Source organism: Lampetra planeri, chromosome 49 (assembly GCF_965212315.1).
Source record: "Lampetra planeri chromosome 49, kcLamPlan1.2.h2, whole genome shotgun sequence".
NCBI classification, from domain to species: domain Eukaryota; kingdom Metazoa; phylum Chordata; class Hyperoartia; order Petromyzontiformes; family Petromyzontidae; genus Lampetra; species Lampetra planeri.
The window spans coordinates 5,952,262-5,969,784 of NC_136155.1; the positions used below are offsets into that span (position 1 = coordinate 5,952,262).

Genomic DNA, 17,523 nt, shown 5'->3' on the forward strand with positions numbered 1-17,523 from the left:
AAAACATAGCTGGAGACCAAAGCGAAACAAAAACTCATCGCGCCGCGTGTGTTCTCGAGATGCCGTGGGCGGATATACCATCTCCCGCAAACAACCGATCCTTTTAGAGGGACCCTTATAAATTGAAAATTATTGAAGGCAAAATTGGACATCGCAGACTCCCAAAGCTCAAAAAATCGAGCGGCATGCTGAGCAATGCTGACCTGTGTTTAACCGCGTCTCCACGCCAGCTGATAAACACCGTGGAGCCGATGTGGTTCCAGTTCAGCACTGTCCTGTACAGCAATAATTGCAGCGTTGGTTTGGTCGTTCCCTCATTGGCTTGTGATGCTCATTGGGTTTCCGCGGTATTTATAGGTTATATATTTCTTGGAATCGATCTATCCACGATTTATGACGCGGCCATATTAAGCAAAGAAAGCCCGGATGGGAGTGCGGATGGCACGGATCAAAATTAAACTAAATTAAACTTTACAGAATAATTTTTTTTTGTATTTTACTCTACGACAACCCAACTGTGCAGTTATTCCAGAAGGTATACATGAGAACCAAATGCGGGTATCAGGTGTCCGGGTATGGGACCTATTGGGGAAGGTTGGGTCTGCCACCCAGCACAATCTACTCCTCTGACGATCGTGCGTAGCGTCTTTATCGAGGGAGGAGAAAAAGAGGGAATAAGGGAAGGGTGGGTGGGATAATGTAATCCGAACAAAATCGCATAAAATAAATGAACATCAACGCGATGCCTGGGTCTGAACAACTTATTTAAAAAAAAACATTCAATTCGGCCCTAAAAGCGAGAGATTGTCACAGCTGAGTGGACATCCGTTGGCAGAGACTGCTCCAGACCACGGGTCAGGCTGCAGATGAACAGCTCCGTTCTGCAGATGAACAGCTCCGTTCTGCAGATGAACAGCTCCGTTCTGCAGATGAACAGCTCCGTTCTGCAGATGAACAGCTCCGTTCTGCAGATGAACAGCTCCGTTCTGCAGATGAACAGCTCCGTTCTGCAGATGAACAGCTCCGTTCTGCAGATGAACAGCTCCGTTCTGCTGTTTCTAAGCCGAGTGGATTTCACAGCAGCAGCAGCAGCAAGGAGGGCCGTGCCAGATGAGCGTAGATTTCGTGATGGTGAATATGAAGGGTTCCCCAACCTGCGATTAGCGCGGTTGGTTACGTACGGTGCGAAAGAAGTTCAACGTACAGTATATAGACGACCGACCGCCACCTCTCGCGACCCGGCGATGTGGTAATCCGCGTAGCGCCTGCACCACGCGAGTGGATGTAATCACCCCATCTCCGCAGTGGAAGGTGATCTCAGATGCTGTTCCATGCCTTGACCACCGCTCCCTTTATTATTTCCGACTAATGATGTTGCAGTTCCCTACAATGGAGACTGATATCGGTAAAAAAAAAAATACCAGCTGTAAATGGGTTAAATGTGGTGTTCGTGGAAATAACGGGATTGTGTTATAAAAATACTATTTCCCCTGAATCCAGCCCGGTATTTTTAAGACACGCGGTACGGCTTCAAGGCAATGCTGTCATCATTTCAATATCAAATCTAATATCGCCACTAATAAGATAAAGAATATCACTCTGAGCATTGTACTGCCATGCAGGCCTGCACGTTATTATCACGATAACGAGTCCCGTGATGCGAGTGAACGGTGATGTGAATGTGTAAAACTCCAAGAGAAATATCTAGCGGGCCCGCTGCTTATTATACGACCACTGAGCATGACACCGCTGGGCACGAGTGTTCAGTTCAGTAGCGCCACTGAATCTCGTGGCGATGTAGATCCGTGACATTTTATTCGCGCGATCCAATTTGATCATCTCGGCCCGGCTCTCCATCACAACTCGAGGGCAGCCCCCGACGCAGACGAGCAGCATGCTGCACTTAAATGATTACATTAGTAAAAAAAATTGTTTAAGTTACACAAAGTTCAACATTTTGGCCCCACCCAGTGGTGCGGGTTAAATATTTTAAAACAAGAAGGAAGATGACTTTATCTTCTTGATTCTTTCGGTAAAGTCACGTAGAATGGAAATAATAAAATAATAAAAAATAAAACATAATAAAATATTATTTTATTGGTTCTTTCTATTTTATTATGTTTTATTTTTATTATTTTATTATTTACATTCTACGTGACTTTACCGAAAGAACCAAGAAGATGAATCCCTGCAGTCACGAAAGCTTTAAATCGAAAGATGACTTTAGCTTCGTATGGTGCAATTTGGAAGCCCTGTCCTGTATGCAATGTACACTCTAAACGCATGTTGAGATCCGTGCGTTCAGTGTATTTGGCTGCTATATATTTCCACATGATAAGCTATAATTTGTGGCCAGGTCGCTTCTGAAAAAATGGCTATACAGCCCAGTGGGCCTTACCTGATGAAGTTAAAATAGCTGAACGTTGAATTTACAACATTTGTAAATGTAAGAAGGCAAAATGAACACATACCCGTCAATTTCCCACAGTATGAAACACTCTATGAGATGCACAGTCCGGAGACAGTTGAATCAATGGGATGAGTTTCTTAAATCCCAACCCGCCTCTCTGGTGAGGTAAAGGGTGGGTACTCTCACCTATTCCAAAATTGCTGGCCAGCGTGAAAGAGTAGGCCAAATACCATATAGAGGGGCTTATATAACTCTCTTTCATGTAGGGCCCAGCAGCCAGCAGTGTTGTGACTAAGCAATTGAAGGCCTGCACTTTTACATCTGAAATGTTAATAGTTTTATTTACGTGTTATTTATATCCCCAAGGCTACGTCGGCAGCATGGCCATTACTTTATTACAAGCTTCCTTCATCATTTCAGCTCACAATGATTTTGTGGTTGAGCCAAAAACTTCACAACCACAGTTGAGCATCGCGGATCTGTTCTGGCGTACAGTGGCACCGCAACTTGTTATTTATAGCTGGAGGCAGGAGGATGGTAGATTCGACCTCATGGATCCTCCAGAAAAATAAATGAACACATCACAGTATTGACCGGCCAGGCATACATACCGACAGCCTACAAGTGACCGATCGCAATCCCCAAAAAAACTGTCTTGAGGCCACTTAATGCTCGTGTACTGTTGTAGCCAATTAACGCCAATTATCTGATTCAGGTTCCCATCTCTCTCTTGAGGGGTGGCTGAAGGGCAGCGCCTATTAAGCATGACACGTTGATTGTTCTCACCAGCATCATCCGTTTTCTATCCACTGCTGGATGAGAGCCTCTCCCATGCCGCTGCCAACTCTCACGGCCCAGTGCCGCGACAATCGGTCCTGCTTGTGCACGTGAGCTGTTGTCATTGCTTCATCTCGACGGCCGTCGTGACCATGGAGACGTTCTACTGGACATGTGTGAAAACTACTGGTAATCTGTGAAAAAGAGCTTCGTAGTTTAGCGGATTCTTCCAGTATGAATACATATTCTAATTCCATCATTGGACTGCCACTCTGTCACTAGTCTCGTCCAACGGCTAACATCCCATCCAACTTCGGGGCCTACCCAAGCCCGTTACTTTTCTTAATCATCATGCAGATGACGTCTCAGATGTGTGTTGGTTACCCAACAGCAGAGAGGGGCCAACGACTTGGGGCGGCCTTCATCATGGCTGCCAATGATGACGACGACGACGATGACGATGAGTCAGAATGTTTATGTATCTTGAACTTCTTTTGCACCGGACGTAGCCAACTGTGGCAATCGGTGGTGTGGGGGAATGACAACAAATTAAACACAAAAAGCAGTTCTCAAGAAATAATCTTCAATCGAGATTTAAACGTGCATAGCTCCAGCGGCTACCTAATATTGGAAGGAAGAACATTCCAGACGGCCGCAGAAGCGCATGCGAGTTCGTATGATGATGGTTTATGTTCCTTGACGAGATCAGCAAGGAATTGTGGTTCATTTGTGACAAGCACTTTGTGTGCAATGAGTGCGATCATATAATGTGTTCGTTCGGCAACCGGAACCCAATTCAGCTCGGGGAGCGCTGGACATCTGTGCCAAAGAATTGTGCACAGATGTCCGGTGGGGATGGCTCAGCAAGTTGTGACTGATTGTATGATGGGCTCCCAATTGAATCGCATGACTCAAATGATACACTTTAAAGTTGTGCTTGGTGATTGGATGATTCGACAGACTTTTCAATTGAGCTAGCTACTTGGACTGCATCTTATGATTTTGCTTGATGATTGAAATGATGGTGTGACGCGCTGAACCAGCGTACTGGGCATACTGAGGGCTTCGGAGCGGAGAAATAGCCGTGGACCCTGAGGGAGAAAAATGGAAAGGTGAGAAACACCGAGATTCTTGATCATCTCAAAGGCACGAGGGACCACAATTAAGTGGGAAAGGCAGCCATGCAGTGATGCAGCAACGACCTCTCCCATCCCCCAAAGGTCTGCGGTCCTCTATATATGGAGGTGTTAATTAATGTGCTTTTGGTAAATCTGCTCACATTTAAGTCGCGGTGGGAGTGGCAGAGGACATTTGTTTGTCGGCTGTGCCTTTGATGTTTAATTATCATGTGTGCTCTCTCACTGTGTCCACCCACGCACAGATACAAACTTTAATGGACTTAAACCCAATCGTACAAAAAACAAGTTTGTCCTGAATTATTTTGGGAGGACCAACATTTGATATTGATTGTATATTTTGACTCATTGCACATCTAGCATTTTAGCCGGCTTGCAAGATTAACGGATTGACAAATGTTTTGCGTATAAATAACAACAAATAATACAAGAATTCACAATTGTTTTTTTATTCCACTAATAATAACGATAATGTAACAACCATTTGCCGATCCATGGCTCGATTGACTCCCTTGTCGTGTCATTCATGGGGGGCTGTTTGACCATACGTCGCCACGGTCGCCACTGCAAATTTATATTTGGAAATTTGCTTTATATTTGGCCTCGATATATATAAATTCAGCACCCTCGAAATAATCTAAATGTCAACGGACTTGCCCTTGCCAATACTGGTTGCCTATAATCAGTGGGCAAAACATTGCCCAGTTTTTCTTGCTAAATAATATCAATAATGATATAGTGGACACGTGTTAATTCAGACTACTTAGCGTATACTATACTATTGGGAATTGTTAATGACACGTACTGTGTGTCGGGCAGGAAGCTGACACTTTGCCACGTGGGGGTTCCTGTACTAAGAAATTGGCACGACGCCACCTGGCAACGGTGCCATGTGTGGCATTGGATGTTACAACTTTTTTACTCTCAAATGTCAAGTGGGATAGACTCTGGGGATAAGAGGACAAGGGGTTGGAGTCTTTGATTAATTTTCCATTCTACTTCTAAACCCTCCCACCCTCATCCAGTATATGTTCAAGGACTGTTTTCTTGGAATTTCTCTTACTTGATGCAGCAGTAGGGCTGTGACGGTTCCACCTGAAGACGGAAGCTTGTGTTGCCTCCGAAACGTCGTGATTTTTATTTTATTTTTATTTTACTTTTATTAATTACATTTTTTTACCTACGTGACGTTACCGAAAAAACCTAAGAATATGAATCCTTGCAGTCACGAAAGCTTCAAATCTAGAAATTCTAAACCCTCGTGAGCTCGTCAACTATTATCTATCCACTGCGAGATGAACAGTCGCCATGCCTCATGGTTTTGCCCCCGCTGCAATCCATCTCGCTCCAATTCCCAGGTCACCACCGGCTTTGTTGATGAAACACCGGGATCTGGTCACCCACACACTAGGATGCACGTGGAGTGTCAACGATTCAGAGACAGTTTCTAGGAGGCACTTTCTTTATTAACAACTTTCATGGTCTCGTCCACACACTCTCCACAGTAGCTCAGCCTCGCCTGTACACAACACTAGCCGTCTAACACTGACGGCGCTGACCGAGATAGCCAACTACTCTCCTTCGTAGCGCAATGTCTAGCGGAGACGTTTAGCGACGACGGCGACGAGACAACAGCGACGACGAGACGAGTCCACTCCCAGAACCGGCAGCCTCGAGCTCCCCGCTCTCGGCTCCTTTTATGCTCCCAGCGCGGCCTGGCTCCGCCCTGACCGCGCCTCCCTTCTCGAACCCGCCAGCAGGTTCCAGGGGCCTCCAGACGGGGTCCTCCATGACCCTTGCCCTAGTTCCTCCGCACTGCCAACACCACGTGATCACGCTCACGGCGTGTGTACTGCCTGTCCACTACAGTTTACGCTGCTGTCCGCCAGCCGGCGATATTACACTACACGTGGATAGGCCACAGTTGCTTGATCGGAAAGTCTCGTGTGGTGGGATAAAGTTGTGGGTACTCACATCTCTTGCGATACCTCTGGCCAGTGTGGAAGGGTAGGCCAAAAATACCCTCGAAAGTGGATCTCTGTAACTCTCTGCCAGAGGCCCCTTTCACCAGCAGTGCCATGAGTAAGCAATTGTAGGGCTGCACTGTTTCCTATCTTCACTTAAAGTTTAGTATTCAAGTATTCCTGTATTCCTTAACATAATGCCATTTTTTAAAATCTTGACTAGACTTTATTGATTGATTGAAGTAAGTTGGAAAATAGACTTTTAATCTGAACATGCTGTCACTTCGTCTACCGTAATGTATATTTATTGATCGATTGAAACGAGTCTAGAACGTTTAGGTCAGCATGTCTTTTTATAACACGTCATCTTTCTGAAAGAAAAAAAACTTTGGCCACACCACTCGCACATTATGTAAGGAGGACATTTTGTACCAAAACCAGACAAGATCAATTAGCAATTGCACCGTAGTTGTGGGAGAGGAACAAAGTGCAATTTAGCCAGACGTGAATTGCATTTACGGTGTTCTTGCAGCCATTCACAAGACAGAGAGGGAGTGCTTCAACAGCTGATAAGTGTGGGGGTCTCACACAGATGCCATGGGCTTCATTGCTTGCAGAGAATTTCTCTCATAGAGGAGTCACCCTAAAGAAGAAAAAAAAAACAAATGCTTTGGTTTTGAGAAAGCTGTGAGTGATGTGCATCTGCTGCGATGATGTGTCTTTGTCTGTCGTCGGAGGTGGCCCATAAGTTCCCGGAGGCCCAGGGCTGGATGGCCGTGGGGGAGGTGCAGATTGCCACGTGGGGCCGCCTGGATCGTGGACGACAAAATCAGAGGCCTGCTGTGTGGGCTCCTCTTTTGGACAAAGTCATTGTGGGGGAAATTGCAACCTTGTTTTCGTCCTCGCATCTGCGCCGCCCGCTTGCTGCTCTGAAGGAGGTCCATTGCCTGAAACGTCACCGATTACCATTTTTTCTCCCGATTGCGAAACATCGTTTATTTCGCCTACAGAAAAAGTTGGCGATTAGTCTTTATAATCTTCGGGGAGGTGTGTGTGTGGGTGTGTGAGACCAGATTTGTATACGTTTTTGTTGACAACAACATTTTGGCATAGGCTATGGAGGGGGTGGGCTGGACATCTGTGAAAAAGAGCTTCACAGCTAATCGGATTCCTCCTCCAGTCTAAAATAAAGATTCTGATATAATCCAGAGAATGAGGCACGGATTGCATCCGCTTCAGGGCAGTGCTCTTTGCGAATGTTTCGAGTCGTCGTTTTCTGTGCTTGTGCGTGTGCCACATGAGGGAAAAGTAAAGTAAAGTTTTGTTGCAAGGATTTTTTTGAAAAGTGGATTTTTCACAAGGTTATACACACATATCTTGTTTGTCAGCAGGAGAGCTTGTTTTATTTTTTTGGTAAACTTCCACACATTCTTATCTCCTTCTCTCCTCCAATAAACAAACAACAGCGAACAAAAAGTAACGAGCAACATTTGTGAAACAACAACAATAACAACAACAATAACGATTGTTTTCTTGTCCATGCCTGTCGGGTGACAAAACATTCAAATTATTCATCAAACATTATTGCTCATCGTGACCGAAAATGATTCTTTGATGATTGGCAAGTCATGTGGTGGGGTAAAGAGTGGGTACTGTCATCTCATCCAAGACCTCTAACCAGCATCTAAGATATGACAAACAAACCCGCTGGAGGGGCTCTCTTGAGCTCCCTCCAGTGGAGGCCCTTCTCTTTGCCTTTACTTTAAAGCCACCGCTGCAACGCGTTGACCTGCGTACGGCTCAACGCTTTTCGATCCATCTTCTTGGTTCTTTCGGTAAAGTCACGTAGAAGGGAAATAATAAAATAATAAAAATAAAAGATAATAAAATAATAAAAATAAAACATAATAAAATAATTCTCACGACGTTTCGGCCACAACGCAAGCAGCCGTCCTCAGGTGAAGAACAGGTTTGTCGGGAAGACAGCGTCAGGTGAAGAACAGGTCTGTCGGGAAGACCTGTTCTTCACCTGAGGACGGCTGCTTGCGTTGTGGCCGAAACGTCGTGAGAATTATTTTATTATCTTTTATTTTTATTATTTTATTATTTCCCTTCTACGTGACTTTACCGAAAGAACCAAGAAGATGAATCCCTGCAGTCATGAAAGCTTTAAATCGAAAAAAAAAGCTTATCGATCCGTTCAAGTAAATTGGTTCCCCTGCACGACATCAGAGGCCACTGCAGCTGCTGCGACGTTAAAACAGCAGAGCCGAGCCTCCATCTCCCATCCTCTACTGCGCATTCATCCCCATCGCTGAGCAGTCTCCACTCCCCTTCTGTGGTCCAATGTACGCCGTGAATCCACTGGGACTGGCCGAGCGGGTACGCAGACAACACGTCCTTGCGCGCGGCACGGGCAGGTGGAGATGCATCCGACCAAATCAAATCTGTACTGAGGAGAGGCAAAGAATGATGCAGCCGTGCGATTGTCTTGTTCATGCCACTGCGTATGTGCGTGCGTCTGCTGGACGTTTTTGTCGCACCGTACGTAGCCAATCGGAGGTGCAGGAGAAGGACAGCAAACGAAGCACATCTCTCATGATTTGAAGTTTTCGTGACTGCAGGGATCCATACGCTTTGGTACTCCGATTGATGCTCATGCTGTTGTGGAGTGACTCATGCAGCCAGCTATGGCTGCAGGCTTTTGGTAGTACATGTTGTTTATACCATTTATTGTGAAAATTCCATCAGTTCCTATGATCACTGTTTCATTGCTTTCATGGCTTTATTTTGGTGATTTCGAAAAGTGTATTGGTTTAGCCATGTTTGTTTGTTGTAGTACATAGTTAGACTGATGGCCTTAATCTAAGTTGTCTTGTGGTTGTTGTTGGTTGTTTGACTTGCATCCCACTGGGATTTTTGCACACAGCGTTGGTGTACGGTGTTTTTTCTGCAATATTTTGCTGTCTTTTCTTGTATTTTCTGTTTGCACTCAGTCACATATTCACTTTAAGATGTTTTTTTGTTCATGTTTTTGTTTTTTGTTTGTTGCGGTTGCACCCGATTCAAGAGCCGAATGGCTCACAGGGCTATACCTAATAAATAAACTTGAACTTGGTTCTTTCGGTAAAGGCATGTAGGTATAAAATAAAGTAAATTAAATCACGACGTTTCGGGCGCAACACAAGCGTCCATCAACAGGTGAGACAACCACAGCAATAAACAATTGCTGAAGTGATTTATTTTATACCTACGTGACTTTACCGAAAGAACCAAAGAGTACACATCTCTGATGACAGAAGGGCCTCCACTCGTGGAAGCTCTAGAGAGCCCCCGCCCCCCACCCTCTAGAGAATAGTTTGGCCTACTCTTCCAGGCGGGGAAAGACACGTGGGAAGTGGTGATGGGAGTTACCCACACTTTACCCCACCACACGTGACCTGCCCATCAACAACCTGTGGTGTACGATCCACGTGTATGCTGCCGGGTGGACGGAGGCTGTGCCGAGGTGGCGTTGAAGAGACTTTGACACCGTTAAATTTCGATTTAAAGCTTTCGTGACTGCAGGGATTCATCTTCTTGGTTCTTTCTACGTGACTTTACCGACAGAACCAAGAAGATTTGCCACCGTTGTTTCAACTGCCGCGCCCCCGAGATCGAGTCGAGTGGGCGACCTCTGGATTGCCAGTCCAGTTTTGCTCACCGCTACGAGCATGGCAGCGAGCGTCTCTCTGTGGTTCGTAGGTAGACACCATGTAGACAATCCGACTGGCCAAGCGGGACTACCGACACGGACGCAGACGCACTGCGCGCGACATACCAGAAGCACATCCAACCAAATGAAAACCAGAATAGGGTTTGTACCCTTCCTGGCAATAAACCAGGGCTTGTGTTAAGATGTTAAAACACCAATTAGACACCTTTTGCAAGGAATCGGGTCTGCATTAACCACAAAAGCAGTACTTGTGGTGAACATGCAAACACGCTCTGACAATGTATGCATTGCCTTTGAAACTCATTGGCCTGCACCGGTGTCAGACCAGAGAACCCCAGAAGGCGGACAGTACAAAGGCAATGCACGTATCAGAGCATTTATAGCTCGGAGTGAGCGGCTCCATCATGGGACCTTTTTTGCCAGTATCAATGTATGAAAAAAACAAGAATTGGTTTTACCCTTTCTGGCAAGAACGGCTTGATTCCTCGAGAAAGGTTTTCTATTCCGTGTTTGAACGTCATAACACCTAATGGTTTATTGCCAGAAGGGGTAAAACGTAATCTTATTTTTTTGCATCACAAACGAAAACCATTTCCTCCGTGATAATCGCGTGCATTAAGGCGGCCGAGCCCCTGCAGCGGTTTCATCGTTGAATCGGGATGTGGAAGAGGAATTTCTGTTTTTTTTTAGTTTTCCCAAAACGATCGCGCTGCCAAGCTTTTGCGCCGCCGTTCACTGCTTTAGAGCCGGCTGCTTTGAAATTGGCCGGTGAACAGCCGGCGTTCAAAGTGGAAACGAAAATCCAATCGCCGGACCTTTGCACATCAAACCATCGCCGCAGTCGTTATTTCTTTACGGCAAATCGTTCGCGTGACATCGCCATGAGGGAGGAGCTGACCTCAAAGCCATATGCTTTCAAATTTTTTTTCTTTGTGTACCTACCATACAGGTAAATGAACAAGTCCAGAAAAAAAATCACCAAACAGCATAAGACTACCTCGAGTTCTAGATTTGAAGCTTTCGTGACTGCAAGGATTCATATTCTTAGGTTTTTTCGGTAAAGTCACGTAGGTACATTTTTTTTTAAATTAATTAATAAAAGTAAAATAAAATAAAAAATCACGACGTTTCGGAGGCAACACAGAAGACGGAAGCTTGTGTTGCCTCCGAAACTTCGTGATTTTTTAGTTTATTTTACTTTTATTATTTTTTTTTTACCTCGCGTTCATCATTTTCGTACGGTCGTCGCCATTTGAAATGCGTGCGACTGTTCATCCTCATGCATCTCGTTGCAAGCGATATCCTGCTCAAATGCGTATTGAGCCATTGGTGCTCACCTCCTGTTTACAGCCCTGAGCCAGTGGTGAAAGTTCAACATTCCTATGGCAGGGTCAAGTCTATCCAAAGCACAGCCACTGTTGACTTCCCCACAAAAGTAGCACGCATTTTATGGACCCAGGAGTGGTGCTACCGACCCACTCCCTCGTGTGCCGAGCCGCCCTTGATAGCTGCTCGAAAACAGCACTTTCACCAACAGTCCGCTATGGCGAAATAGGGGATATTTGTCTTTGTGGCATTCATTTAAACTTGACATTGGGACTTCGAAGCCCAGAAGTTACAAAGCGATTCAAGGATGAGTTGTGTATTTTTGTTTTGTTTGCTCCGCTCAGCTCTCGTTTCTTTTATTTATTGTCATTGGCTTTGCTAAACAAATGCAGTTTTTTCCATGGCACGCTCAGAAAAAAATCGCTTTGTCTCGGTGGCTGGCTCTGGAAGCTATTGTCTTCACCAACTCTTACTCACAGTCGCGTTAAAAAATGAGCAGCACACAAAGGCTTTTTGGGACAAGTGCTGAATAGTGAGCACCTATGGAGGCCAGCACAGTGAATGAAGGAGTCGTTTGACGAGCACCATGCACGGGCCACCTTTGTATCTCCAGTGCTGATGCTAACGCACCACAACGGGTACTCGTTGAAAGATTTCATTGGACCAAGGTAAGCCCGGTGGCTAGTTGCATAAAATAACTTAAGTGGCATTTCCCCCTTTTGTTCACATTGATTTACACTGGAAACTAAGGGAAAATATCAGTGAAGATATATGTATGCAACTGACCACAGAACCAGTTAGGGACCGTGGTGCAGAGGTTTTATCTCCCTTGCCTGGTGTGCAGGAGGTCGTACATTCAGTCCCTACCCTGACACCTTTATATTTGGAGTTTGCATGTTCTCCCCGTGGTCGCGTGGATTTTTCTCCGCGTCCTCCAGGGTTTTCCCTCTACATGTAGCAACATCATTAGACCTCCTTTGCCAGTACCAAAATATAATAATAGGGTTTTCCCCCTTTTTTTCTGGCAACAAAACTGAAACCTTTTTACAGGGATTCATGTGTGCATTAACCACAACACTTGTGGTCAAAATGCAAACAAAAAACACACTCTGATAATATATGCATTGTCCTTGAAAGCTGTCTCTGGTGCATATATTATCAGAGTGTGTTTTTTTTTGCAATTTGACCACAAGTGTTGTGGTTAATGCACACATGAATCCTTGTAAAAAGGTTTCAGTTTTGTTGCCAGAAAAAAGGAGAAAACCCCTATTATCATGTAGCAACATGTGCTTAGATGACGTTGCAGCTACTCTAAATCCGCGCACGTGATAAGCCACTTCGTCGGGCTATCAGTTGTGCTAGCCAGGTCACTTCTGCGAACGAGCCAATAGCTCAGTGGGCTTCATCTGGTCAATGAAAGTTTTTTGATTTGTTTAAGTTTAGGTGGGAATTCAACCCAGGTCGCTGGGTTGGTAGCATAACACGCGAATCACTGCATGATTAGGGGCCATCCATTTAGTACGTGCGCAAAAATCTGTCGAAACTTGATCCCTCCCTGTATGCACGTGTACTTTTTACACCCCCACCTCCCCACCTGCGTACGTACGCTTGACCCCCCCCCCCCCCGAATCATATAGAACGGCCGATAGTTAATCCACGCAGAAACGATCAAGGATTAATAATATTGACGTGTTTAAGCAAACAGATAGTCCACCGCCGCACTATCTAACTCATTTGAAGGCCAATGTGGACAAATGACACTATGTAACACAATTGTTGTTCCTGGGTAGTAAGTGTTATTTTCTAATTGCTTATGCCTAAAAAGTAAAGAAAATGGCTCCTATTCCCCACAAACTTTGCTTTTGTGACCAGGACTTTATGTGAACGAAAGGCACAAATGCACATCGCGTGTTCTCATTGAAAATAGGTCAATTTCAAAATATCGCTGTCCTGGTCACAAAAGCAAAGTTTGTGGGGAATAATAGCCATTTTTTGTACTTTTGAGGTATAAGCAATTAGGAAATAACACTGACTACCCAGGAACATTTTTTTTTTTGTTACACAGTGTAATTATCGAGGCATCACTCCCCTCCCCGTCCGTTTCCTATGCTGTACGTACATTGTCAGTAGACCCCCCATACGCAAGGGAACGAATTTGGGTTAACCTCCAAACCTCCCCCCTCCATGCGTACGTACTAAATGGATGGCCCCGTAGTCATCGCCCACGGTCCGTCGCTTTCATCACAAGGTCCTGCTGCCACAACTGGACTTCAATGCTCGCCCCATCGATGTGTGTTCAGTCCGCACGCAGTGACGCAGCATCTGTGGAGAGTGACGGCTCGGATTTAAGTTTGATGGGGGGCCTGGGGTTGTTTCACCACCAATCATGTCCATGTGCCAAACACTCCGTTATTATTTACCTTGGTTATTTAAGTTCTGCTTTTTTTACACGCGTTTTATTAACTCTGTCTGTCTGTTGTTGTTGTTGTCGTTGTTGTTGTATCCTCAAATCTTGTAACTCAATTTTAACCCACTTCCCAATGTGGTATCGACCGCAAACTTGGTATATTTATGTCATACTGATGACAACACTATATTCTATCATACAAAAAAAATATTTTTAACATTCTTTTTTATATGTTATGTTTCGGCTTGGGTCTAATTGTCCACGGTCAACTGACGTTGGCTGTAATTGGCCACAGTCCCTTACGTTATGGCAAGCTTCGGGGCCACTTCCTGGAGTCGTGGAGTTCTGCCATTACTAGTACATTTCATGAAAGCGTGTTTAAAAAAAGTTTGTTTAAATATTACTTTTTAAGTGATACACGAATTGTACAAATGAATTCAAGTTAAAATAAAACTATTTATATGTTGGCACGTAGCTAGTAGTGACACACACAGTGATGCTTGTCCCATTAATGACCAAATTACAGCACCTATAAGATTTACCATCGTGCTACAGTCTTTATCAAGCCGCATTTATATATTTGTTTTAGATAACCCAACCTTCGTGGCTCAGCAGTAAAGCGAGAAGCTCACAATCGAAAGGCTGCGAGTTCAACTTCTGGTTCGGGATTGACTCAACCCATCATCCTTCTGGGGGTCAATAAAATACGTACCCATTTTGTGGAGCAGTCAACAGTGGCTGTGACATGTTAAGGACTTAACCCCTCCATTTCCACCACTGGCTCCAAGCTGTCATCAGGAGGTGTGAGCACCGATATCATAAAGCTCGATTGAGTAGAATATCACTTTGACTCTCGCTTTTTGAGTGCCTCTAAAAAATTAAGGTATTGGGCTTCAGTCCCTGAAGGCCCAGCATGAATGGTGCAACCCATAGATAATTTTGATGTTTTACCTACGTGACTTTACCGAAAAAACCTAAGAATAGATAACCAGTTCCGTCCGCATCCACTGCACATACCATGGCAGATGCGGATACATGATGCACAAATGGAAAATAAAAAAAAAACTCTCCATGAGTGTGCGACTGCGACCAACCAAAACAGGACCGTACAACACAACAACGACGCAATGTCCCGATCCACAAATTCCAAGGACACATCACACAGCGATTGCGCTCCCTTACTCGTGACGCGGTTATCTAGCTTGACCGCCTGAATGTGAAATTGCAGCCCGTTGCTCTGTGTCTAGATCGGCCATAACGAAAGAAAAGCAATCTCCAACAAAAGTTCAGGGCACTACTGAGACCAGAGCGTTATCTGTACAAGTCACTGCCGGGAACGGTGTCACATGGCAGGTGCATAAGCAAAAGCTATCGACGCTGTCACCCCCAGACAGCCTGTGGGGTTGATAGACGCAGTGGGGACATCATATGTAATATTTACAATGGTTATTGTTTGTCTTCACTCGAGGGCATAGCTCTTCACTGTTAACTTCGGGGCGCATTCATCACGTACTAGCGGAGGCCCGCGCGTGTGTGTGTTTTCGTGTGTGTCTGCGTATTGTGTACACTCGGTGCACGCTTATGTAATGTAAAATGTGTCAGTGAATTGTGGCCATTGTTACAATGGTAAACAAACAAAACAATTGGTAAAGGTGCAGCCCTGAAATTACAAACACTACTTCTGGCTGAGGGAGCTCTTGAGCTCTGGAGAATCATCCAAGAGATGATTTTGACGTACTGTACTCTCCCCTGCTGGCATTGCATCAAGCATACACCTCTACGTACGTAGTTTTCCGATATCAAATGTTGGCATCCACCACGTGATCCATCAGTTACCTATGTCTCAATTGTAAGGCTCAATTGGGCGTAGGGGAGCACCTGTAGATGGTATTTTGGCCAATTTTCCCACACTAGCCAGGCATCTTGGAAGAGGTGGGAGCAACCCAGGCTTTTCCCCACCACCACACCCGACCTGTCGATCGACTACCTGTGGCTGAACAAAATTGGGGTAGGTGGGTTGGGGGGGTAGGATTTCAGAAATCTCGTACCTTCTATTCAACTTCCGCGGCAGCAAATCGACCCAGCGACCTCTGGATCACAAGCCCAGTGTGTCACGAGTAGCACCCAGATGTGTGAAGACACGTGCTCCACTCACCTGCCGGCTTGATCGCGGCAAACAGATTTAAATTACGGATGCCCTAATTGCGAACAAGTTCAGTCGATCGTTTTTTTTTTCCACTCGAATGTTGTGTCTCTTAACCTTGATTGATACAGCATCAAAAGACAAAGATGCCCCATATAGCCTGAACAGACTTTTTGGGCAAGTGCTGTTAGCAAACACCCATGAAGACCAACGGCAACCTAGCCGCCTTTGTATCCTTAGTGGTGATGTTTACACACCGTACCATTTGAAGCTCAGTCGATTTCGACGAGGCCCACGACCAGTTCAAGCAATCATCACTGGTCTTGTCCGTGAGCGGGAATCGAACTCGGGACGCCGGGTTCGTAGCGCAGCACGCTGACCGCTAGAACTACCGCTCCCCATTATAAAGCATCACTCACTGGCTCACACACACACCGCCAAATCCATTTGTACAGTGCTCTGACTTAGTTCCAGCCGCCACTTTTAGTTTTGCTAAAGCACTCTTGGATCAATCAACCCACCGGTCATGCGGTTTATTACCTGGAATGAATGCGACAGCCACTACCAAACCACCACTGGATGTGCCTCATCTTGCACGTGTCAGGAGTTGAGAAGCGTATCAAGCCTGGCGAGTGCATGGCTGGAGGATAACCTGGGAATGCCGGCTGTTGTAGGCTTGGGCTGTGAGGTTGCCAGGAGATACAAGTGCAACTGGTTGCCCTCTTTATCAGGTAGTTATCCTCGGGAAATCTGGATGTCTTCCCGGGAACATCAACTTCCCGAATTTTTGTCAATTCTATGACAATATACCGTCCAAGACAATGCGTTCAAATGTAGTTCTCCCCCGCTCATGGTATTGTCAGATCTTCTTCGATGATTATTGCTTGAACTGGCCGTCCCAGTTTCATTGTATCAACCCTACCAGGAGATGTAAGTGCCGCTGTGGTTTCGTGAGTCTATCTGTGCGGCACCGTTAGTTTACCTCCTCGTACGGATGGTGGAGTTTGCGATCAGTATTATGGTTTTCTCCCAAACAACTCTTTGGTGGAATTGGCCAAACGTCGCAATGCAGGCCCCAATACTGGAAAAAAGGTTGGTGAGGCTTTCCTGGGTAAATAAAGGGCACCGTTGGTTCACCGGTGAAGTTACATTATCTCTCGTGCATGTGCAAGAGAGATGCTGGTGAATGGTAGGCATGGGATAATTGTGGTGGCTGGATTTAAACTGAGAGTAGGGGTTAAATGTATGAGTAATTACACGTGATTTCAATCGTATATTTCATATGAGAAAGTGTTTTATATAAATAAGCAGTGCTATTTACCCTAGTAAATGAAAAGACGACAAACAGTTTACTTTGGTCGGAAATTGGCAACAGATGTTATGATTATGGTGTTTGTGTGTGTGCGTATGTATGTGTTTGATGCAGAGAATGTGCAAAGTCACTGTACAATACTATGAACTTGGCAAGTTAGATTCCAGACCATGGCCAACATCAGTTGGCCATGTCCTGGGCCTTGCCTAGGTTGCCTCAGCCATACATTTGTATCTGGTGAAGTATAGGAATATCAATACTGGGAAGATAAAGGTGGCCAGGTGTGGTATTGACGAGCCACAGTCACCCTTTGATCTGCCGTTCAGGCCTTGA

The 17,523-nt window shown here is 45.3% G+C and overlaps 1 protein-coding gene across 1 annotated transcript in view; it reads left to right on the forward strand.

Annotated features, from left to right (window-relative positions):
* The first annotated feature begins 866 nt into the window (after window positions 1-866).
* KCNT1 (potassium sodium-activated channel subfamily T member 1) overlaps window positions 867-17,523 on the forward strand; it is a 153,122-nt gene continuing 136,465 nt past the window's right edge. Inside the window, exon 1 of the mRNA XM_078616014.1 lies at window positions 867-1,054. Coding sequence (XP_078472140.1) covers window positions 867-1,054 — 188 coding nt within the window. The remainder of the gene's footprint in view (window positions 1,055-17,523) is intronic.